General features: G+C 44.2%; 1 protein-coding gene across 1 annotated transcript; it reads right to left on the bottom strand.

The window, feature by feature from the left end:
- Positions 1-2,547: 2,547 nt before the first annotated feature.
- On the bottom strand, positions 2,548-24,617 carry LOC130472623 (gastrula zinc finger protein XlCGF8.2DB-like). The gene is made up of 6 exons (XM_056844001.1): positions 24,593-24,617; positions 21,423-21,548; positions 21,049-21,104; positions 17,513-17,639; positions 16,203-16,328; positions 2,548-3,197 (listed from the first exon to the last, which is right to left on the bottom strand). The coding sequence occupies exons 1-6, from the start codon at positions 24,615-24,617 to the stop codon at positions 2,548-2,550; spliced, it is 1,110 nt and encodes a 369-aa protein (XP_056699979.1).
- Positions 24,618-24,920: the final 303 nt, after the last annotated feature.

The raw sequence follows: 24,920 nt of genomic DNA, 5'->3' as shown, positions 1-24,920 counted from the left end.
TGATCTGAACACTATACTTTTGTTGATGCAGCCCAAGATCGCATTTGCCTTTTTAGCTACTGCATCACACTGCTGACTCATGTTCAGTGTTTGGTCTACTAAGACCCCAAGAGCCTTTTCGCACACACTACTGCTGAGACAAATCTCCCCCATCCTATAATTATGCCTTTGATTTTTCCTACCTAAATGCAGAACTTTACATTTATCTCTGTTGACATGCATTTTATTGGGTTTAGCCCAATTCTCCAGCCTGTCAAGATCATCCTGCATCCTGGCTCTGTCTTCTACCATATTTGCTACCCGTCCCAATTTAGTATTATCTGCAAATTTAATAAGCATCCCCTCTATTCCTTCATCTAAATCATTTATAAAGATATTGAACAACACAAGGCCCAGGACAGATCCCTGAGGCACTCTGCTAGTCACTCCTCTCCAAGTAGATGAGGAACCATTTGGGTTCCATCTTTGGGTGCGATCTGTCAACCAATTACAGATCCACCTAACAGTAACAGGATCTAAATCACATTTTCCTAATTTGTCAACAAGAATATTATGGGAACCTTATCAAAAGCCTTACTGAAATCTAGATAAACTATGTCTACTGCATTCCCCTGATCCAGCAAGGTAGTAACTTTCTCCAAAAAAAGGAGATAAGATTAGTCTGACATGACTTCTTGAGAAACCTATGCTGGCTCTTAGTAATCAGTGGGTTCCACAGTTTTCACAGATGCTGCTGCGGGGGACCAGGAAAGACATCTCTTAATCTGCTTTTGGCTACAGCTTGCCAAAAAAGGATGATCATTCTGGCTGCTGCTTCATCAGGTATTGCTGTGATGCTTTCGGCAAGAGGCAAAAAGGCTCTTTCAGTAATCAAACTTCCATTAAATACACAAAATAACACTAAATAGTGTGGGATGAGTGCACTGTGTCTCACAAGGCTGCGTTAGAAGCTTTAGACTACACACTGGTCTAAAAATCTCCAGTATAATCATTAAAATATAGTTGTCTTGATTCTCGGGACCTTTGCTTTGCTCACAGAGAATTTTATGTGGGAAGTTCAAGTAAAGATGACGGAAGAAAACTATTTATTTTAGCACTTCATGGTAGGACTATCAATGTGGTATATAACAAAGCCTTGCGACCATAAAGATCATGCTCTTTAATTTCCCTAATTTACTGCTATTTAACATTTGTCATTTAATTCATTTGTTGTTAAGTTATGATTCTTCACCATATACACATAGAAAATAGTTACATTACGTTATATACCTAAAATATGTAGTATTTGTCTAAATTTCTTAACAAAAACTAATTAAAATCCAAATGCTACAGTTCTGAATATTGTCGAAGGCTTTCACGGTCAGAGTTCATTGATTCTCGTAGGTTATCCGGGCTGTGTAACCGTGGTCTTGGTATTTTCTTTCCTGACGTTTCGCCAGCAGCTGTGGCCGGCATCTTCAGAGGAGTAACACAATGTGTTACTCCTCTGAAGATGCCGGCCACAGCTGCTGGCGAAACGTCAGGAAAGAAAATACCAAGACCACGGTTACACATCCTGGATAACCTATGAGAACCAATGCTACAGTTCTGGTTGATTTCTTTGACAGAATAGTTTTTGTGTGTGCGTTTTGTCAAACAAAATATATTTAAAATACTCTGCTTTGGGGATTAGCCCATGGAGCATGCAGAGGGGCAGAGCGCCTACAAAATAATATTGGGGTGGGCACAGAAAGCTATGGGGTTGGTGAACAAAGGAAGCTGGGATAGGCCCATAGGAATTAAGAAGAGAATATCAGCCCTGTTGTCGAAGAAAACTGAGTTGGGCTGTGGCTCAGTGGTACAGCATCTGCTTGGCATGCAGAAGATCCCAAGTTCAATCCCTGGCATCTCCAATTAAAGCAGTGGTTCCCAACCTTTTTTTGACCAGGGACCACTAGGACTTTTTTGTTCGGTGCAGGGACCCCAAGGTTCATAATAAAAATTCTGAGAATTTGAAAATAAACTTTAATCATAACTGTTAGTTAAACATTAAACTTAGAATAATATTTGAATATATATATTTTATAATAGAGAACATTTAATTGAAAATATTAATTTATTATGGGTTTATAACTTTGTTTCACGGACCTTAATTTAGTTCTCGCAGACCCCTGGGGGTCCACGGACCCCTGGTTGGGAACCAGTGAGTTAAAGGGACTAGGCAAGTAGGTGATGTGAAAGACCTCTGCCTGTGAGACCCTGGAGAACTGCTGCTGGTCTGAGTAGACAATACTGACTTTGATGGACCAAGGGTCTGATTCAGTATAAGGCAAATTCATGTGTTCAACAGACTCTTCAACCCATAATTATCTATGATCTCCAGCAAAGATTCCCTTTCCGACTATTTTTCTAATGCTTCCCTTATTGTCTCTGTGTTTTCTCATGTGCAGACAGATGTTCTTTCTTGGCAAACTCCTTCTCACACTGTGCACTGAGTCCATTGTGTGGACTCTCTCACACTGGAGCAGGTAAGTCATCTTTCTGGAACCTTACCCCTCATCTGAGCATTTAGATGTTTTCTCCTGCGTGGATTTTATGGTGGTTAATGAGGCCTGAACTACTAAAATAGCTTTTGCCGCACTCCATGCATTTAAATGGCTTCTCTCCAGTGTGTCCTTTTTCATGTGTCCGCAGGTTTGCTTTGAAACGGAACCTCTTCCCACAATCCCGACACTGATATGGCTTCTCTCCTGTGTGGATTCTTTGATGTCGCTCTTGACTGCGCTTTGAGGCAAAGCTTTTCCCACATTCCAAGCATTTATAGGGGGTTTCACCCATGTGGATCTTCTGATGTCTCAGCAAACTTAAGGAATTGTTGAAGCTTTTCCCACACTCTGAACACTCATAGGATTCCTTTCCAGGGTGGAATTTCTCATGCGCAACAAAATGCGATCTCTGCCTGAATCTCTTCCCGCAGAGTGAGCATTCGTACGGTTTCTCTCCTGTGTGGACTCTCATATGTTGACGGAGGCTTGATTTTTCGCTGAAACTCTTCTCACACTCTGAACAAGAGTATGGTTTCTCTCCAGTGTGGACTCTCTCATGTCGAATAAGTTTAGGTTTTGTTATAAATCCTTTCCCACATTCTAGACAACTGAACACTTTCTCTCTTGTGTGGATTCTCTCGTGCAGAGTCAGTATTTTTCTCTGATCAAAGCCTTTCCCACAATGTGAGCACCTAAATGGTTTCTCTCCTGTGTGTTTAGTTGTATGACGTTGAAGGGCTGAACTTTGACTGAAACTTTCCCCACAACCTGAGCACCGGTATTTATGCATTCTCTGCTCATGGTTAATATGAGAAACCCTATGACGGAAACGTTTGCCACATTCCAGGCACTCGTATGGTTTGTCTTCTCGGTGGGTTCTCTTATGCATTATAAAGTTTGAGCTGCTCCGAAAGTTTTCCCCACACTCTGTGCAGTGGTAAGGTTTCTCACCAGTGTGAATTCTCTTATGCAGTGTAAGGTCAGCCTTATTCCTGCAGCTTTTCCCACAATCTGAACACTTATGCAGTTTCTCTCCTCCGTGGATTTTCTTGTGCCTATTGAAATTTGACAGGCAATTGAAGCTTCTCCCACAGTCTGAGCATTTATAAGGTTTGTCTCCAGTGTGGATTCTCTCATGAACAATAAGGTGCTCTCGCTCTCTGAAGCCCTTTCCACAGTGTGAGCATTTGAATGGTTTCACTTGAGTGTGCGTTTTCTCATGTCTAAGAAGATGCCCCTTATCACCAAACCTTTTCCCACACTCTGGACATGGGTATGGTTTCTCTCCAGTGTGGACCTTTTTGTGACCTTTGAGGTCTGAAGCAGCTTTAAAACGTTTCCCACAATCAGAACATTTATAGGGTCTTTCTCCTGTGTGCACCCTCTGATGGCTAGAAAGGTTTGATCTGCAGCTGAAACCTTTCCCACAGACTGAACATGCATAGGGTTTCTCCCCTGTGTGGGTTCGCTCGTGTATAACGAGTGGACCGCAATGCTGGAAGCTTCTCCCACAGTTTGAGAATTGAAACTGTTTTGCTGCTGCATGGGTTATCTTGCTGGTGTTAAGGGAGGAGGTTCTTGCCTGATCTTGAAGTGGCTTCTGAGTCCCATCTTTGCGACTCCCCTCTTGGACTCTTTCTTCATAGAGGTCGTCGTGGCTTACCACACAAAGACCAGCTTTCTTCTGAGAACGTTTTCGTTGGGACCTCCCTGGTCGTCCCAAAGTCTCATACTGTCCACCTTCCTTTCGATCCTGGGAAGTTCCTTCTTTGACCCCCTGCAATGCTGTCCCTTTTGGGGTCACCACTGAAGCATTTTCTGCTGGCAGAGACTTCTCCTTCTCTTTTACCTGCTCAGCACCTATTTGGGAGAAAAGTAATGAAGAACATAGTCACAGTTCTTCCCTTCCCGACAGAAAGCAGCTAAGGATCAAATTTACAAGCAGGGAACACACAAGGACTTCTGGGGTCACTACTTTTCCTCCTGTATCCCCTCCCCCACATTATTTCCTCTTTCCCTCCTCCAAGCAGCCTCCATATCCTCTTCCCTTTCCTTGCTTTCTCTCCACTTAACAACCAACCTTTCTTTTGTCCGTTTGCCCGGTCTTCAGCTTTATTTATCATTCCGTATCTTAATTTATACTCCACCTTTTTGCCCAATAGGGACCCGAAGCAACTTACATCATTCTCCTCTCCATCATGTCATCCTCACAACAACCACGATAGGTTACTTAGGCTGAGAGCGTGTGGCTGGCTCAAGATCACCCAGTAATCTTCCATGGCACAGTGGGCATTTGAGCCTGGATCTTGCAGATCCTAATCGAACACTTCAAGCATGACACACAATTTTCCTTCCTTCCCTCTGCATAAAACCTTCTTCGTAGGAAAAGTCTGACCAAGGTACCAAAGTTATATGGTACAGGTTGCTCAAGTGAGTTGTGTGGAAGGCACTGCCAGACTTGGCTAAGTCATGCAAGTTGTGCAGAGGCTTCTAATGGGCCAGGCAAGCTGTGTGGCATCCAGTTATAGCCACCCCCACCCCCGGGCTGATTACACACTAGTGGACAGTCTGGCTGCTCATGCCTTTCTGTGTGAAATAAGCCTTGCAATGGAGATTCCAGACATCCCAGGTTAATCAGTTTTCTTCCAATTTTTAACTGTAGTTAACCCACTGTGTTCTCATGAAAATTATTTACTTACTTTATTTATACCCCACCTTTGAGCTAAAGCTGTTTCTAATCAGGGAACGTGACATATTTAAATATTAGTTTCTTGTGTGTGAGACCGTTCTAAAGTTATTTTAATGTTATTTTATGTTATTTTAATGTTTTGTATGGTGGACTGTGATGGCCTTCGGCCACAGACAGTAAACTTTATCACAATTATACCCCGCCTTTCTCCCCCATGGGGACTCAAAGCTGCTTACATCCTTGTCCTCTCCTCTATTTTATCCTCAGCACAGCCCTGTGAGGTAGGTTAGGCTGAGAAAGTGTGACTGGCCAAGGTCACCTAGCAAGCTTCCATGGCACGAGTGGGGATTCCAACCAGGGTCTTCCTAGATACTAGTTCAACACTTTTAACCACTACACCACACTGGCTCAGCCCTCAGGATTCTCAGCCCACATTGTTTTGTTTTGAGGCCCTTTGCTATTGCTGCCTAGAAATAAGACAATCCCTTTTACAAAAAAAATTTTTAAGTCCATGTACTTGATTCCATCATCAACCAAAAGGGAGACTGCAGCCAAGAAATCAGAAGGAGACAGACTGGGAAGGGCAGCCATGAAGGAGCTAGAAAAGATTCTGAAGGGTAAGGATGTATCACTGGCCATTGAGATCAGGTTAATTCATGCCATCGTATTCCCTATTACTATGTATGGGTGTGAAAGCTGGACATTGAAGAAAGCTAACAGGAAGAAAGTAGATTCCTTTGAAATGTGGTGTTGGAGGAGAGTGTTATGGATACCCTGGACCGCCAAAAAAAACAAATCAGTGGGTTTTAGATCAAATCAAGCCTGGACTGTCCCTAGAAGCTAAAATGACTAAACTGAGGCTGTCGTACTTTGGACATATTATGAGAAGACAAGAGTCACTGGAAAAGACAATCATGCTAGGAGAAGTTGAGGGCAGCAGGAAAAGAGGAAAACCCAACAAGAGATGGATTGACTCAATAAAGGAAGCCACAGCCCTCAATTTGCAAGATCTGAGTAAGGCTGTTACGGATAGGACACTTTGGAGGACATTGACTCATAGGGTCGCCATGAGTCGGAAACAACTTGACGGTACTTAACACACACACACACACACACACACACACACACGCAAAAACTTGCACAGATATCTCCAGACACTTCTGCCAATTCCCTCCCTTTTTCCTAAAAGGCAGGCGATACTCTTCTGTTATGCTAATTTCTGCAAAGGACTGGCCCCTTGCAATCATCAGCAAATGAAAAGAGCAACTGACTACACCAAAGTCCTGCAATTACTGCTGTTTCCCCTTCAGACCCAAGGAACTGCTCCTACTGACAGGGTCCTCCCCAGGAAACATCATTTTTAAAAGCTTAAAATAAAGCAAGTTTGTTGGGGGTTTTTTTGGTAGAAGCAATGGGCTACTAACAGTCTGTGCACAAAACTGAAGGTTCTGTCATGTGGAAACATAAAAGCAATAACAATACATCAGTCTTAGGTGTCTGAAACATGGGAAGTCCTTTGTGTGAAAGCAGCACTAGGTGAGTTGCGCAAATTGCATGGCAGCACGTTGCCTGGTTGTGTTGGACCTGGGCCTGACGACTCCTCCCTCCAGGACAGGAGGTAGGGAAGCAGGGGTGGACTGGGAGGCCAAAATAGCCTTGGAAAGGGCCCTTCTACCTCCCCTTCCCTTTTTGAAGGCTTGCAGTATTGTTGTGCTTGCTCGGCACTGAGACCTCAGAGGGAATTAATTTCATAAAGTTACCAGCATGACTATTATTTTGGGTTTTTTTAACTTCCAGTGTATTTTTTTTAAGATTTCAGATTTTTCTGCACACCTGGGGCTTTAGTTTGTAGAAAGATGTTCCTATATCTTTATGGTGGCAGTCTCTGATTTTAAGCACTGACAGATGGAACTATGTTGACAGTTATGACATGGGTGATCTGATATGTTGCCTTAGAACAGCTGTGATGCCATTTCTCTGGATTTGGAGGACTTAAAATTTCTATTGAAAGTGACAGCCTTACTCAGCATTCCTGAAAGTACAGATTGTGAAGTATCTGGAGGTCACAGAAGCTAAGCCTGCCTGCTGAAATTGTTTGCGCTAATGGAGTAACAAAATTCTACATGGTTGCTTTGTGAGGCTTCACAGAGCGTTTCATGAACGTTCAACTTAAAAGACGAGGAAGAATCAAGTGGGGGGGAGAGTAGATTCCCCCCCCCCAAATTAAGCTCTTGGGCCTAAAACATCCATGCCTGTTATCTTTATATATGCTTTTATAATTAAGAACCACAAAAAGGACGTAATGCTACAGATTCTTATGTTCTTATCCTCTCATTTATTCTGCCAGAGAATAATTCTGTTAAAGGATTCTTTCCTTTTTCTGGCAATAAAGGCTGGCAACTGAGGTAGCTGGATAGAGCTTTACCTCTTCTCATGTTCAGTGAAGAATAAATCTAGACATATTTCAAGTCAACCACTGTTACCATTTCTCTCCAGTTTGGGGGTTGCTCACAAATATCATCAGGGGTTATTGCTGACATTCACTTGCAGTTTGAGGACACAGTTGGTTTTGCTGCTCTAAGAGTTCTTCAACTATCTATGTCCCACCCTTCTGGCAAAGAACCCTTCCCTCTTACCATCTTTAGGGGAGGATTCTTGCCCCCCTGCTGTGCATGCCTTTGGTCTCTTGTTCCCGTGACTTCTCTTTCCATCTGGTTTGCTGATATCCCCACCATTCTCCTTGTGAGGAGAGGTTTTAGCCCTTTTCTTTCCATCATGCCCTCCTTGAGGTCTCTCTGGTCCACAGCGTATCCCAGAATTTTCTCCTCTCTGCTGACATTTGGAAATGCTCTCTTGGACTCTGTGCAATAATATTTTAATTTCTTTCTTTGGTCGGTAAAGCTCTTCTTTGTTCTCACTTGGATGGCCATAATCTGCTGGAATAAATGGGAAGATTAAAAAAGAATCCCGCTTCAACCAGGGAGAATCTGATGAGGACAGGAGTCGATTTCATTCATTTAGAGCAGGGGTGTTGAACTTATTTGTTACAAGGGCCGGATATGATATAAATGTCACTTGGTCAGGCGGGGCCATGCCTTTCCAGCCCAGATTGGGAGTGGGTGTGTGTGAATGCCTTGGCAGATTTGCAGGCCAGAGAAGGGCTCTCTAGGGGCTGGATGCGGCCCGCGAACCGCATGATTGACACCCGTGATTTAGAGGCTTTGAAGACCATATTTTCACTAATACAGATGTACAAGTGGTTTTGCTGCTCTAAGAGTTTTCCCACTATTTGTGTCCCACCCTTCTGCAAAGAACCCTTCCCTCTTACCATCTTTGGGGGAGGATTCTTGCCCCCCTGCTGTGCATGCCTTTGGTCTCTTGTTCCCGTGACTTCTCTTTTCATCTGATGGTTCACTGATATCTCCACCGTTCTCCTTGTGAGGAGAGGTTTTAGCCCTTTTCTTTCCATGGTGTCCTTCTTGAGGTCTCTCTGGTCCACAGAGTATCCCAGACTTTTCTCCTCTCTGTTGACATTTGGAAATGCTCTCTTGGACTCTGTGCAATAATATTTTTATTTCTTTCTTTGGTGGGTGAAGCTCCTCTGTGTTCTCACTTAGATGCTTATCTGCTGGAATAAACAGGAAGATTAAGAAATAATCCTGCATTCGACTAGGGAGAATCTGATGAAGATGGGAGTCAATTTCATTTATTTAGAGCAGGGGTGTGGAACTCATTTGTTACAAGGGCCGGTTATGACCTAAATATCACTTGGTCAGGCCAGGACTGCCTTGCCAGCCCAGATCAAGAGTTGGATTGGGGGGTGGCTGCCTCGTCACCTGGATAATAGCTCTTCAGGGGCCATGGATCTGGCCAATGGGCCATGTTTTTGACACCCCTGATTTAGATGCTTTGAAGAGCACCTTTTCACTAACACAGATTTACAAGGCATAACAAACCATTACACCATCACAAAAACAAGAAACAAAGAGAAGATAAGCAAGAGTGCCTGACTGCATATTGATGAGTGGCAATTTTATTGCAATACAGAACTGGGCAGTTACTCTATCTTTATTAGATATGACCAATGCCTGAAATTAGGTCACTGAAACCCAGCTGCTTGATAGGAAATCTTCAATTTAAGAATCTGGAGCTGAAGTAAATGGATTTGCACATATTGACAAAGCAGCTGCAGAGGACAAGATGGTATTACATATTTTATAAACTATGGTTCAAAATACAGTTTCTACATGTATTTAACAAAAAAGCGACTTGTGTGATTTGGTAATTACATGAGAAATATAGGTTTGTCAGAAGTGACTAATCCTTGCTTCATATTCCTAATTCTGGAAATAAAGCTGAAGAGCTTTTATTGATAAGAATTAAAACACGAGCTCCCAACACATTTGAGCCTCTGGCCGCCTTTGGAAAATTTTGAGAGGGGGGGTGATCACAACTCCAAAATGGCTGCCGCAGGAGATGGAGCCCAACCAAAATGGCTGCCACACTTTGCACAAGAACTGCAGAAGGGGAATAAAAAGAAACCAAGGAATGCAAAGGGGAAGGAAGTGAAAAAAAGAGAAAAGTGGCCACCAGCACACCATGTGGCAATGATTTCCACAGGCCTCTTATGCAGTTGTCCACTTCTGCTTCTCTCATGAGTGAACTCTGTATCACAAACCACTTAGGCAATGGAGACGTGTTTCCAGAACAGTGCAAATGAACCTCTCTTCTCCAGAAAGCCTTGAATATTGAAATTCCCATTGTGAAAAGGGTTCATGTCTATGTCTGTGTGAGAAAGGAGAATATGTATGTTTATGTGTGTGCTAGAGAAGAGAATTAAGGTTCCAAACACTTCATATGTGTGTATATTTTTCCTCATGCTATTGTTGAATCAAAGTTCAATTACACTGATATTATGGGAGGGACATATGTTTGTGTGCTTATTTTATGACAAACCCCCAAAACTGGCTAGGCCAATCTCTGCTGTGGGGCAGATGAGATTCTCCCCAGAAGCCTCAGGGTTCAAAGTGTCCGCAAACAGGCTCAACACAGAAGGTTTTAGAAGGAATGTGGGTTTTTTTGCCTCAACCCATTCACCATATGTTGAAAAGCAAAGGCTGGGTGAAGGCGAAAGAATAAATGAAGGGGTAAGGTAAAGGTCCCCTGTGCAAGCACCAGGTCATTTCTGACCCATGGGGTGACGTCACATCCCAACGTTTCCAAGGCAGACTTTGTTTACGGGGTGGTTTGCCAGTGCCTTCCCCAGTCATCTTCCCTTTACCCCCAGCAAGCTGGGTCCTCATTTCACCGACCTCGGAAGGATGGAAGTCTGAATCAACCTGGAGCCGGCTACCTGAAACCAACTTCCGTCGGGATCGAACTCAGGTCGTGAGCAGAGCTTTTGACTGCAGTACTGCAGCTTACCACTCTGCGCCATGGGGGGCGGGCGGGGGGGAACCAATCTCCACCTTAGCTCTTTCTTGGTACTTTTTCTCTGGATGTTTACCTTGAACATTTCCTGTTTGAATGGATATCCATAAAACAAAGACAATTGAGGCGGGGAATCTCATTTTCCCAAGGGACTTTGGACTAAGAATGCCAAATACGGGGCTGTTAAAATGAAAAAAAGAATCTCATTGGGTATAAGCCTAAAGCAGCTGTTTAATATATGGGGGACATGATTAATGTGACACCTGAACCTGCCCACATCACTGCCTCACAGCTAGAAACTGACCCAGAAAATTCTGAGGAAACCTGAAAAATGGGTCCGTGCAGGTAGGGGAAGAGAGGAATGTATTTCCAAGGCCTAGTCCTCACAGAACCGGAGATGAAGCACTCAGCCTATATCCAAGGAATTCAAACTGGGGGTGGAGGTTTACAGGATCCACCCCTCCTGAAATACAGGAAAAATATGCATTTAAAAAAATAGATGTCACAGAGAAGGCTTTGACATACTAGTTTTCTACACATAAGAAGCTTTTCCTAGAAGAGTATTTCACCACATGAGGGCTCACCTACAAGCTGAGGTGGCAGATTATAGGTAGAGCTTTTCCTCCTTGTTTCATGTTCGGTGAGGAATAAATCTATTAGAGATGTTTTAAGTCAAGCACTGATACCATTTCTCTCCAGTTTGGGTGTTGCTCACAAATATCATCAGGGGTTATTGCTGACATTCATTTGCAGTTTGAGGACACAGGTGGGTTTGCTGCTCTAAGAGTTCTCCCGCTATCTTTGTCCCATCCTTCTGCCAAATAACCCGTCCCTCTTATCATCTTTGGGAGAGGATTCTTGCCCCCCTGCTGTGTATGCCTTTGGTCTCTCACTCCCGTGATTTCTCTTAACTGATGGTTCACTGGTATCTCCATCATTCTCCTTGTGAGGAGAGGTTTTAGCCCTTTTCTTTCCATCATGCCCTCCCTGAGGTCTCTCTGGTTCACAGGGTATCCCAGAATTTTCTCCTCTCTGCTGACATTTGGAAATGCTCTCTTAGACTCTGTACAATAATATTTTAATTTATTTCTTTGGTTGGTAAAGCTCTTCTTTGTTTTCACTTGGATGGCCTTTATCTGCTGGAATAAATGGGAAGATTAAGAAAGATAGTATTACACAGTATATAAACTATGGTTTATATACTACAACTGCTACATGTTTTTATTTTAAAAAAATAACTTGTGTGATTTGGTAATGAGTGTGTTTTCAGTGCTGTCAAGTCACTTCCGACCCATGGCAACCCTATGAATCAATGTCCTCCACAGTGTCCTATCCTTAACAGCCTTGCTCAGATCTTGCAAACTACCATGGCTTCATCTCTTGTGGCAATCCATCTCTTGTTCGGTCTTCCTCTTTTCTCGCTGCCTTCAACTTTTCCTAGCATGATTGTCTTTTCCAGTAACTCTTGCCTTCTCATAATGTGACCAAAGTACGATAGTCTCAGTTCTAGCTTCTAGGGTCAGTTCAGGCTTGATTTGATCTAAAACCCACTGATTTGTTTTTTTGGCGGTCCAGGGTAACCGTAACACTCTCCTCCAACACCACATTTCAAAGTAATCTACTTTCTTCCTATCAGCTTTCTTCATTGTCCAGCTTTCACCCCCATACATAGTAATAGGGAATACGATGGCATGAATTAATCTAGTCTTGGTGGCCAGTGACACATCCTTACACTTCAGAATCTTTTCTAGCTCCTTCATGGCTGCCCTTCCCAGTCTCAACCTCCTTCTGATTTCTTGGCTGCAGTCTCCCTTTTGGTTGATGATGGAGTGAAGGAATAGAAAGTCTTAAACAATTTCAATTTCCTCACGGTCAAACTTAAAGTTGAGTAATTCTCCTGTAATGATTACTTTTGTTTTCTTGATATTCACCTGTAGTTCTGCTTTGGCACTTTCTCCTTTAACTTTCAGCAGTAGTTGTTTCAAGTCTTCGCTGTTTTCTGCCAGTAATGTAATATCATCGGCATATCTCAAATTTTTAATGTTCCTCCCCACAATTTTCACTCCACCTAAATCTAACCCAGCTTTTCTAATGATATATTCTGCATACAGATTGAAGAGACAGGGAGATAAAATACATCCTTGTCTAACACCTTTGCCAATTGGAAACCATTCTGTTTCCTCATATTCTGTCCTAACCGTGGCCTCTTGTCCAGAGTACAGGTTGCTCATCAAAATGATCAGATGTCGTGGCACACCCATTTCCTTTAAAACCAGCTATAGCTTTTCGTGATCCACACAGTCGAAAGCTTTGCTGTAATCTATGAAACACAAGCTGATTTTCTTCTGAAGTTCTCTCGTATACTCCAGTAACCAACGTAAGTTTGCAATATGATCTCTAGTGCCTCTTCCTTTTCTGAATCCAGCGTGAACATCAGGCATTTCTTGTTTCATATATGGTAACAATCCTTGTTGCAAGATTTTGAGCATCACTTTACTTGCATGAGAAATTAATGCGATGGTCTAATAGTTGCTGCAATCTTTGACGTCTCGTTTCTTAGGAATTGGGATGTAAATTGATCGTTTTCATTCTGTGGGCCCTTGTTTTGTTTTCCATGTTTGTTGACACCTATTCTTGTCAAGATCTTGATGGACTCTATTCTTGTGGCTTGGAATAGCTCTATTGATAGCCTATCTGCTCCTGGTGATTTGTTTCTCCCAGTTGCTCTCAGTGCAGCTTTCACTTCCTTTTCTTAAACAATAGGTTCATCTTCAAAATATTCTTCTTAAAAGGAATCTGTCATCCTTTCATCTCTTCTGTACAGTTCTTCAGTGTATTGTTCCCACCTTTTTCTTATTTTTCTTGTTCAGTTAATGTATTTCCATGTTGATCATTCAGCATGCCTAACCATGCTTTAAATTTCCCTTTGTTTTCTTGGATCTTATGGAACAGATCTCTTGTTCTTCCCTTGATGTCCTTTTCTATTTCTTTACATTATTATAATAGTTCTCTTTGTCTCTTTGTGTGAGTCGCTGGAATGCTGCACTTAGACATTTGATTCTGTTTCTGTCCCTTTTTACTTTTGCTTCTTGTCTATCTTTAGCAATTTTAACAGTATCCTCAGACATCCATCAAGGCTTTTCATTTCTTTTGGCTACAGGAATAGTCTTTGCACTCTTCCTTGATAATATCTCTAGTTTCCACCCATAGGAGATGGAGCCCAATCAAAATGGCTGCCACACTTTACACAAGAATTACAGAAGGGGAATAAAAAGAAACCAAGGAATGTAAAGGGGTAGGAAGTGAAAAAAAAAGAGAAAAGTGGCCACCAGCACACCATGTGGAAATTGATTCCTCAGGCCTCTTATGCAGTTGTGCACTTCTGTGTCTCTCATGCATGAATGCTGTATCACAAACCACTTAGGCAATGGTGACGTGTTTCCAGAACAGTGCAAATGACTCTCTCCTCTCCAGAAAACCTTGAATATTGAAATCCCCATTGTGAAAAGGGTGTGTGTGTTTGCAGACACTTCATATGTGTGTACGTTTTTCTCATCCTATTATTGAAACAGTGATATTATGGGAGGGGCATATGTTTGTGTGCTAGTTTTCTACATGTAGGAAGCTTCTTTTCCTTGAAGATTATTTCACCTACAATCTGAGGTGGCAGAGTCCAGGTAGAGCTTTACTACATCTCATGTTCGGTGAGAAATAAATCTAGAAATATTTCAAATCAAGCACTGTTACCATTTCTCTCCAGCTTTGGGGTGGCTCACAAATATCATCAGGGGTTATTGCTCACATCCATTTGCAGTTTGAGGCACAGTTGGTTTTGCTGCTCTAAGAGTTCTCCCATTATCTACGTCCCACCCTTCTGTCAAAATACCCTTCCCTCTTACCATCTTTGGGGGAGGATTCTTGCCCCTCTGCTGTGCACGCCTTTGGTCTCTCACTCCCGTGACTTCTCTTTTCATCTGATGGTTCGCTGATAACTCCACCGTTCTCTTCGTGAGGAGAGGTTTCAGCCCTTTTCTTTCCATCGTATCCTCCTTGAGGTCTCTCTGGTTCACAGGGTATCCTAGAATTTTCTCCTCTCTGTTGACATTTGGAAATGCTCTCTTGGACTCTGTGCAATAATATTTTAATTTCTTTCCTTGATGGGTAAAGCTCCTCTTTGTTCACATTTGGATGGCCGTTATCTGCTGGAATAAACAGGAAGATTAAGAAAGAATCCTGCCTTCAACCTGGAAGGGAGAATCTGATGATGGGAGTTGATTTCATTCATTTAGAGTCTTTGAAGACCATCATTCTACTAACACAGACCTACAAGGCAGAATACACAATTGCTGGTGGAAAGTGGCATCTATTTGCAGCCGACTAATAGTGACCCTATAGGGTTTTCAAGGCAAGATGCATTCAGAGAGTGGTTTGCTATTGCCTGCTTCTGTGTAACAACTCTGGGCCTCTCTGATGTTTTCCCATCCAAGTACTAATCAAAAGCGATCCTGCTTAGCTTTTGAGATCAATGAGATCAGGCTAGCCTGGGCCATCCAGGTCGGGGCGAACAAACCATTATGTCACCAGAAAAACAAGAAAGAAAGAGAAGATCAGCAAGAGTTTGCATATTGATGAGTGGCAATTTTATTGCAATATAGAACTGGCCGGTTACTATATCTTTCTTTGATATGACCTGCAGCTGACAATAGGTCAAAGAAACTCAGCTGCTTTATAGGACATCTTGCATTTCAGAATGTGGTGCTGAAGCCAATGGATTTGCACAGATTGGTAAAATAGCTGCAGATGCAAAGGTGGTGTTATACATCAAATAAACTATGGCTCAAAAGACAGTCACTGCACATTTTAAACACAAAACTGACTTGTTTGACTTGGTGATATCATGAGATATACAGGTTTGTAAGCAATTACTGATCCTTGCTCCGTATGCCTATTTTCCAAACCAAGTCCCCCAAATAAAGCCAAAGAAATGTTATTTATAGCAGGAGTCCCCAACCTTTTTGAGCCTGCAGGTGCTTCTGGAATTCTGTGAGAGAATGGTGAGCGCCACACCAAAATGGCTGCCACAAGAGGCGGAGCCCAACCCAAAATGGCTGCCACACTTTGCACATGGATTGCAGAAGGGGAATAAAGAGAAACCAAGCAAACATGAGTGGCAATTTCATTGAAATATAGAACTGGCCAGTTGCCTTATCAACCCCCAAATGGCTGCCACACTTTGCACAAAACTTAACTTCTAAGTTGTCAGGTATCAGGAAAGGTCCAGCAGGCCTGCCTCAATACTTAAAGACTCAGGACATACATTCAAAATCAAGTTTTGAAAAGGATGCAATCTTCCTCAAAAAGTTGGCTTAACTATTTGAGAAGACCTGGCCCACAATCACCCAGGAAGCTGCATAAATAAGGAGGGTTTGAACCCAGGGCTCCCCTAGACTGAAACTCTAACCATTAATGTGTGCATTTAATACTGCCGGGTATAGAGGGGAATTGGGCCACAATAACACCAGCAAAGGAAATCTCAGCTGGCATTGCAGACTCCTTACCTGAGCTGGAGCCGGAAGATGCCTGCCTCTCTGTGATCTCTGGAGGATCAGGTAGCCAAATCACCTCCCCTCCTTCGAGGCGGGAGATCAGGTCTGGCTTTAGAACTAGGTATCCTGCATTTCTGGCTGGAAGGAAAGAGGGAGAGGGTCAGGAGCACTTTTGTATCTCTGTCACGTACCGGGGCACACAGTTGGTGAAGCAAGAGCTGATTTTCACCTGTCCGTCGAAGAGGGAAAGAGGGTGCAGATCCTGCTGTGCGCAGACAAGCGATGGACTGAGACAGAGCTCAGAAACACCGCTCTGCTGGCTTTAATCTCAGCACCTGTCTTCGGCCTGCAATAGACAAGTGGCTTGCAAGCTCCCTGCTTCTACGGAAGGCTTTTCCACACGGACCTCTCTGCCGAGGAATCCCCACCATACGAACATGCTTAGCAATCTTGTTGGTCTGGAATTGCCTGCTCTGACCGGGAGAGGTTCTGGGAATGGGAAAGGAAGGGTCTGTCCCAATCCCAGATAACTAAGATCCTTCAACTGGAGGGGGCAAGAACCGAACTCAGGGCTTTCTGCGTTCTTCCTTTGAGTTATAACACTTCCTTTACAGCTGCAGCTGGTGTTCAGGCCATCGTTTATGTTCACTGGCAGTGGCTCTCCTAGAACTCTGCCTCAGAAGAGACTTTTCCCAATTGTTGTTTGAATCCAGGTCAGTTAGAGCACTGAGGAGAACAACCGGGTGGCATCATGTCCCACATCAACCGAGAGCAGGCCCTAAAACACACAGGCCATTTATGCTTGGTAATTAGCAGCGTGTTCCAGGCTGAAGTGCTCTGCATATATTTTTTAGTTTTTCACGCTGAACCATCATTCTAGACGTCACTGCGAAGCCAGTGCATACCTGCTTTCACATTTCTTAAAAGCCCCTTTAAAGCAACCGTTTGTCTTTGTTCCGTCCCTGCCTCGAAGTATCCACTCAAGGAAGCACAAAGAATCACAGCCGCTGGATTAGCTATGCAAACAACAATTGCTAATGGCTATGCAAACGAAGGAACGAAGGAGCAGGAGGGTGGGGGCGGAATTTGCTTGACTTTCTCATCTTGCATCGGGACCGTGAATAGGCATTTAAAAGGTCGGATTTAAAAAAGGAGCTTTGAGCGAGCATCAAAACTGACCCTACATAAATGGTCACACACTTTCTCCACCCCATGAATGACTTTCTCTACCCCACTTTCTCTTGTCTTGCCACATTGGCCATTGAGGCCTGACCCTGGTGGGAATCCATGGGCCCAGGAAATGAGTGGGCAGGGACCCTTACCCAGGGAGGCCACGATGCTGTAGTTCTCCTGCATGACCTCCTCATAGAGGGCTCTTTGCTCTGGATCCAGCAGGGCCCACTCCCCTTCGGTGAAATACACGGCCACATCTTCAAAACTCACGGGGTCCTGAGAAAGAGAGAACGAGAGAGAATGTATGTTCGAGGTTGGCCTTCGCAATCATCTCAGGAGACCAGCAGAAGCTTAGCCATGAAGTGTGTGAAGAAAATACCCGGTCTGAAGGCAAAGCAGGCCGGACAGTCTAAGACTTCTTAGTTTAGCAAAAACAAGGCAAAGGGGAGGGCCTGACAGAAGTTTAGAAAATTATCCATGGGATGGAGAAAGTGGAATGGCTCATGAGAGATGAGAGGAAGGATGGGCAGGAAGGTAGGGGCATGTTGGTGGGTGAGTAGTCGTGGAAATAAAAAAGGAGGCCTCAGACCTTGGTTCAGAAGGTTGGCCGTGCAGTTGTGAGGGCCCATATACAGTGAGGGGGAAAAGTATTTGATCCCCTGCTGAATTTGCCCGTTTGCCCTCTGACGAAGAAATGACCAGTCCATAATTTTAATGGTAGGTTTATTGTAGCTGTGAGAGACAGAATAACAACAGGAAAAAACCCAGAAACCCAGAAGACAAAAGTCAGAGAGTGATGCGCATTATAATGAGTGAAATAAATATTTGATCCCTTTGCAAAAGATGACTTAGTACTTGGTGGCAAAACTCTTGTTGCCAATTACAGAGGTCAGACGTGTCTTGTAGGTGGCCACCAAGTTTGCACACACCTCTGGAAGTATTTTGCCCCACTCCTCTTTGCAGATCCTCTCCAAGTCAGTAAGATTTTGAGGCTGATGTGTAGCTACTCAAACCTTCAGCTCCCTCCACAGATTTTTGATGGGATTAATGTCTGGAGACTGGATAGGCACTCCAGGACCTTAATGTGCTTCTTCTTGAGCCACTCTTTTGTTGCCTTGGCCGTGTGTTTTGGGTCATTGTCATGCTGGAATACCCATCCTCGACCCATTTTCAATGGGTCTGGCTGAGGGAAGAAGGCGCTCACCCAAGATTTGACGATACATGGTCCCGTCCATCGTCCCTTCGATGCGGCGAAGGTGTCCTGTCCCCTTAGCAGACAAACACCCCCAAAGCATAATATGTCCCCCTCCATGTTTGACGGTGGGGATGGTGTTCTTGGGGTTGTAGGCAGCATTCCTCCTCCTCCAAACACAGCAAGTTGAGTTGATGCCAAAGAGCTCGATTTTGGTCTCATCTGACCACAACACTTTCACCCAGTTCTCCTCTGGGTCATTCAGATGTGCATTGGCAAACTGCAGACGGGCCTGTACATGTGCTGTCTTGAGAAAGGGGACCTTGCGGGCTCTGCAAGATCTCAGTCCTTCACGGCGTAGTGTGTTACCAACTGTTTTCATGGTGACTATATCACGGAGTTCAGCGAGTTTAATCAGTTGGTCCAAAACACTCCACCAGACGTCAGCTACTATAAAAGTGCTTAGTTTATTTATAGTGTATCAAATATCCAGCATAGCCTCCGGCTTAGTCCTCAGCATAACACCCCAACACTGAGACTTAGAGGCTACACACTTATATACATATTACCACCAGATATCTATCAGGCCACCTGCTGTTACACCCACAGCATTGCATCATGCTTCTGGCCATATCTGGTTCCTTCCAGTTTACACTGCTGCTGCAGGCCATTACAGCCTCTTACATCAGCCCAGATCCTGTTGATCTGACAGGTACTGACAGCTCTTTCTGACCAGCTGTCCTGTCATAATATTATAGCATGCTTGTATTTCCGACAGACTATGGTCCCAGCTAGGAGCCCCGTGGCGCAGAGTGTTAAGCTGCAGTACTGCAGTCAAAAGCTCTGCTCACGACCTGAGTTCGATCCCGACGGAAGTCGGTTTCAGGTAGCCGGCTCAAGGTCGACTCAGCCTTCCATCCTTCCGAGGTCGGTCAAATGAGTACCCAGCTTGCTGGGGGTAAAGGGAAGATGACTGGGGAAGGCACTGGCAAACCACCCCGCAAACAAAGTCTGCCTAGAAAACGTCAGGATGTGACGTCTCCCCATGGGTCAGGAATGACCTGGTGCTTGCACAGGGGACCTTTACCTTTACCTTTTTTATGGTCCCAGCTGCCCTGAGATCATTGACAAGTTCCCCCCATGTAGTTCTGGGCTGCTTCATCACCGTTCTCATGATCATTGCAACTCCATGAGATGAGATCTTGCATGGAGCCCCAGACCGAGGGAGGTTGACGGTTAGGGTTAGGGTTGTCACCTTCTCACCAAGCTGCTTGGCAATAGTCTGTAGCCCAGTCCAGCCTTGTGCAGGTCTACAATCTTGTCCCTGACATCCTTGGACAGCTCTTTGGTCTTGGTCATGGTGGCTAGTTTGGAATCTGATGGATTGCTTCTGTCGACAGCAGAACCCTAACCCTAACCTGGCTGGTTGATAGGGGATCAAATACTTATTTCACTCATTATAATGCACATCAATCTCTGACTTTTGTCTTCTGGGTTTCTGGGGGTTTTCCTGTTGTTATTCTGTTTTTCACAGCTACAATAAACCTACCATTAAAATTATCGACTTGTCATTTCTTTGTCAGAAGGCAAACAGGCAAATTTAGCAGGGGATCAAATACTTTCCCCCCTCACTGTAGGACATACAGCGCAGCACGTAAGTAACGTACAAGGCATGCAAGAGTTAATCTAATCAGATAGGGCATGGGTTCTCAACAAGGGGAGAATCTCCCCCGCAGGGGGGACTTTTAGGGTTCCAGGGGGGGGGGAATTGGGATCACTATTCAGCAAAGTGTGATGTCCTGCAGAGTATGCACAATCTATAAAGTTGTAGTTTGTTTTTAATTTAATCTGCAACATTCAATAAAGTTTGTGACTCTCTTGGGAAGGGGGGAATTATATTCTGAGCAATGGTGAAAGGGAGGAATGGAGCAAAAAAGATTGCGAACCACTGAGATAGTGGCATCTGGCTTAGAGTCATCAGTCATGCAACATAGTTTAATCCTTAGCCAGGCTGAATTTGTAGCCATGCAGTATAAACGGGCATGGTTGTGTGATAGTTGGGAATAGGCTTACCAGGTCCCGAAGCTCCATCGGCGGGAGCTTTTCAGCATGTTGCTGGAGTGTGTAGTCTGTGTGTGTGCCTGGAGCAATGTGTACATGCGTCCCACGCAACACGCCTACGTCACTTCCAGTTTTACTTGGAAGCGACACGGACACTCTATCAGTCTCTGCCAAAACTCTTATGGTTTCTGTAGTGTTTTGATGGACGGGCCAGCTGCAGCTGGCCCAGGTATTGGAAACTCCCGAGAGCTCCCAAGGTCCCAGGCTAAAAGTCTCAACTGCTAGAAAACCCTTAGACAATGGAATAGAAAAAGGCATGCACCAGACAGGATGCAGGATGTAGGCTGAAGGAAGTCAGTTAGTGACAAGAACAGAGAAGGCCATGACAGGATAGGGAGTGAAGATCAAGACACCTGAAGCTCTATTACTAACTGTCACGTAAGCAAAACTACTAACCACAAAGTTGGCAAAAGCAATAGTCACTGACCCTGCAAGATGCAAATCGCTAACACCTGGGGAACACAGATATAGACATTACCAATACCCAGACCCACCATGGAAATCCCCCAAAATAGCAGAAACCATGGAGACCAGGGAGACAAGAGAATGACATGGGACAGGGCAACCAATAGATGGTGTAGGATCACAGGCACTCCAAATATGGGCAATGCAAAAATGTATAAGTATTATAAAAATGTATAATGTATATGTATAAAAATGTATAATCCTTGGGCGGAAATCTTTGGAGAACTGATTTCAGCCTTGCTGTGCTTTTCTCCTGCCGGCTTAATAAACAACTCCTTTACCTGATGCCTGAGTCGTCTCCTCCTTGGTAATCGCAACCTTAGAGGTGTGGGCCTCTTGGCCTCCGGCCTCTTGGCTATCAGTTTCTGCAGAGGTTGCTACAGCATCTGCGTCGCTTCTAGGTAAACCTGGAAGTGACATAGGGCATTGCGCAGGCGCATGTGCACCCGTTGCCTGCCGGCCCTCAGCAGGTCGGCGGGCAGCCCGGTGGATTGGTGGGATTTTACCCGCCACCACCAGGCATTTGGCAGTCCTAGTTGGAATGTAACATGTCGAAGAGTGACACACAGGGATTTAGCCCTAAATAACCCAATGCCATCAGACTTGGCAGGGGCATCGTGATTTTTAAATGAACCTACAGGAGTAACAATCACCACATTAAGTAGAGACTGCAGCTAGCTTTAGTAAAGACAAGGACAGAGGAGAAGATGATAGTTGGAGTACATTCCGGGAATAGTAGAGAGAGATAATCACTTGGACGGAGGGGTGCTTTATAACCCAATGGAATGTTTATAATGGGAAGAATGCCAAATATGGGATATGGGGAAAGGTATAACTGTTTGGCGCTTGGGAGGGAACTTTGGAGAATTGTCTTTGAGCGCTGATGCTCCTCTGTCTCTCAGCTGGCTTATGGAATAAACTTCTTTGCTTTTTCCAATCTCTGAATCGTCTCCTCCTTGTTTTGAGGTCTGGGCAAGGAGGGGTGCCCCTTTGTGACCAACAGTAGGAGGTGGGAAGGGTAGGAAGAGACACTGCAAGAGTGTTCTTTGTTGTTCTGAGAACTATAAACTTCAATTCCACCAGAAACAGAAAAGGAGTCTTCCGGCAGACACTGAAAGCTTTTCCTTTTGACTATCTAATCCGGAAACAGCGGCCTTTATAGCCACCTTCAGGTAACCAGAATATGCTATAAACACTGTGATTTTGAGGCAAGGACAGAGTTCTCTTAACTGCATTGTCTTGAAGGGAAAACCTACCTGTTATCAACGACAGGGTTGCCACTAAATTTCCATTTCCCTCACTTTCCCTGACAGACGTTTATCGATTTCCCTGACAGCCATCCAAATATAGCCCCAAGTTAAAAAAATGCATAGGTTACGTTGCATTAAACAGTTTAGAATTACACAAGTACTGAAATGAAAAAAACATTTGTTAAGATAAGAGCTTCAATATGACCTTCTTTAAACAATGATTGTTAACTGAACACATCGGTTTTGAAAATGCACTAAAAATTATACAAAGATAGGACTTCAATACATGCAATCTTTAAACCTTAACAAATGACAGAACATTTTTGTTTTTAAAACTACACTAAACATTATAGACAATAAATTTCAATTGCTATTCTTTAAAACAGGGGTGGGGAACGTCAGGCCTGGGGGTGTATAAGGCCCACGAAAGCATTTGGTCTGGCCCTTCGTGGGTCCTGCCAGATCTCTAGCTCAGAAGGATCTAAGACTGGCGATCCACCCCCTCCTGCGAACAGGAATAGCCTCTATTCAAGGTGGATGTGAGTTTGTTGTGCAGAGAAAAGGAGCCTTCTTTCCCCCTTGCAGAAGAGTCGTTAGCTATGGAGCTGCTAGGACCGCCCAAGAAATTGTGTTAACCCTTTCCCACCCAGGCCATGGAGAAACGTATTTCCTCTGTACTACAAGAGGGCTGGGGGCGAAAGTGTCAACAATGGTGGGGTTAAAGGCAGCAGGGCCAGAATGCGCACGCGCGGGGGGGGAGTTCTTAGCCAGTGTGTCCTCATTTCATCCCTGCAGGCGGAAGTAGCAGGAGCTTGCTGTGGAATCCAGCCCCGACCATGAGTGTGGCTGGACAGCTACGCCCCGCTGGTGCAACAGACCATCCTGTGCCACCAGGTGGGTGAGTGTACCACCAGTTGGATGCCTGCCTGCTGGCCCACATGGGGGGGTCATCTGGGCAGCTGCCTGCTTGTCAGTACCCCCTTCTGGTTCTTTCCCCTCTAAGTCCTGCAAAAGACACGTAGGGCAGGAAAGTGTCGGATCAGGGCGTTACTGGACCAGGCTCCTTCGCCTACAAGCCCAGAGCAGCTTGTCACTCACTCCGTCTTGTGTTTGTTGCCCTGCCTGAATCTCTTGGGCCCAGCTGGGGATGGCAGAGCTCAAAGCGAGTCGCTCTACATGGCAGACACTCAGAGCCGTCTCCAGTTGTGTCTCTTGGCTAAATGTTTGACCAAATATAGCAGGCTAATTTTGACGCTGATAATTTTGTATGGCCCACGAATGATGTTATAAATATCCACATGGCCCTTGGCAGAAAAAAGGTTCCCCACGCCTGCTTTAAAATGTCTTAACTGAAGCCATAAAATGAAACTTAGTTGTGAAATTTGAAACTTAGTTGTGAAACTAGAATTAAAAACCAAGTTAAAAATTAGAGCACAAGTATTCTTTTTTAAAAAAAGAATAAATAACAAAATTAAATAAAAAGATTAAATATGAGAAGACAAGAGTCACTGGAAAAGACAATAATGCAAAGAAAAGTTGAAGGCGGCAGGACAATAGGAAGACCCAACATGAGATAGATTCACTCAATCAAGGAAGCCACGGCCCTCAGTTTGCAAGACTTGAGCAAGGCTTTTAATGATAGAACATTTTGGAGCACATTGATTCATAGGGTCGCCATGAGTTGTAAGTGACTTGACGGCACTTAACACACACACAGCAATATACAGCTATCACTTCTAGTTTTCTCTCTTTGTTTTGGAGTTCCCTTAGTTTCTGTCCAATTGTTTCCTTTTGGCTTCTTTTTTCAGTCTTTTTTTTTTTTAAGGATTTTCAAGGTGTTTAATTTCTCCCTCAAGTTTCTTCTATCTCTTACAAGTTCATTTTATTGTGGTGATGGCTGCCAACTTGGAAAGCTTTAAGAGGGGAGCTGACATGTTCATGGAGGTTAGGGCTATCCATGGCTACTAGTCAAACTGCATTCCTATTCTCTCCAGTATCAGAGGAGCAGTATATTATACATACTAGTATATTAGGTGCTGTGGAACACAGGCAGGACTATGCTGCTGCAGTCGTCTTGTTTGGGGGCTTCCTGGAGGCACCTGGTTGGCCACGGTGTGAACAGACTGCTAGACTTGATGGGCCTTGGTCTGATCCAGCAGGGCTTTTCTTATGTTCTTACCATGTTCTTAGTAGGCCATTACCTTGGCAACCGATGATCGGGTGCATTGTGTAGCTATGCTTTGTTAGTGGGAAAGATGATGTAACAATGATGTAAAAAGGTGCATAAGTACGTATATGCATGGGGGGGGGGGACTCAGAACGCTTTGTAACTTTGTAGTAAGGAAGGATTCTCTGGCCGTGGCATAATAAAGTTGTCTCAAAACTTTTACTGCTCGTTGGGACCCAAGAATTCCACCGTCAGTCTGAATTATCTCCCTGCAGATGTTTGTACTTTTCAATAAAGTGCCTCTGGCAGATCTGATCAAACCACAAAGCAAAGCTCCGGTTCCTCTGATAGCACAGCAGGGT

The sequence above is a fragment of the Euleptes europaea genome, chromosome 1 (assembly GCF_029931775.1).
Source record: "Euleptes europaea isolate rEulEur1 chromosome 1, rEulEur1.hap1, whole genome shotgun sequence".
NCBI classification, from domain to species: domain Eukaryota; kingdom Metazoa; phylum Chordata; class Lepidosauria; order Squamata; family Sphaerodactylidae; genus Euleptes; species Euleptes europaea.
Note: the sequence above shows the minus strand (reverse complement) of the source record. Positions and strands in the feature narration are given on the sequence as shown.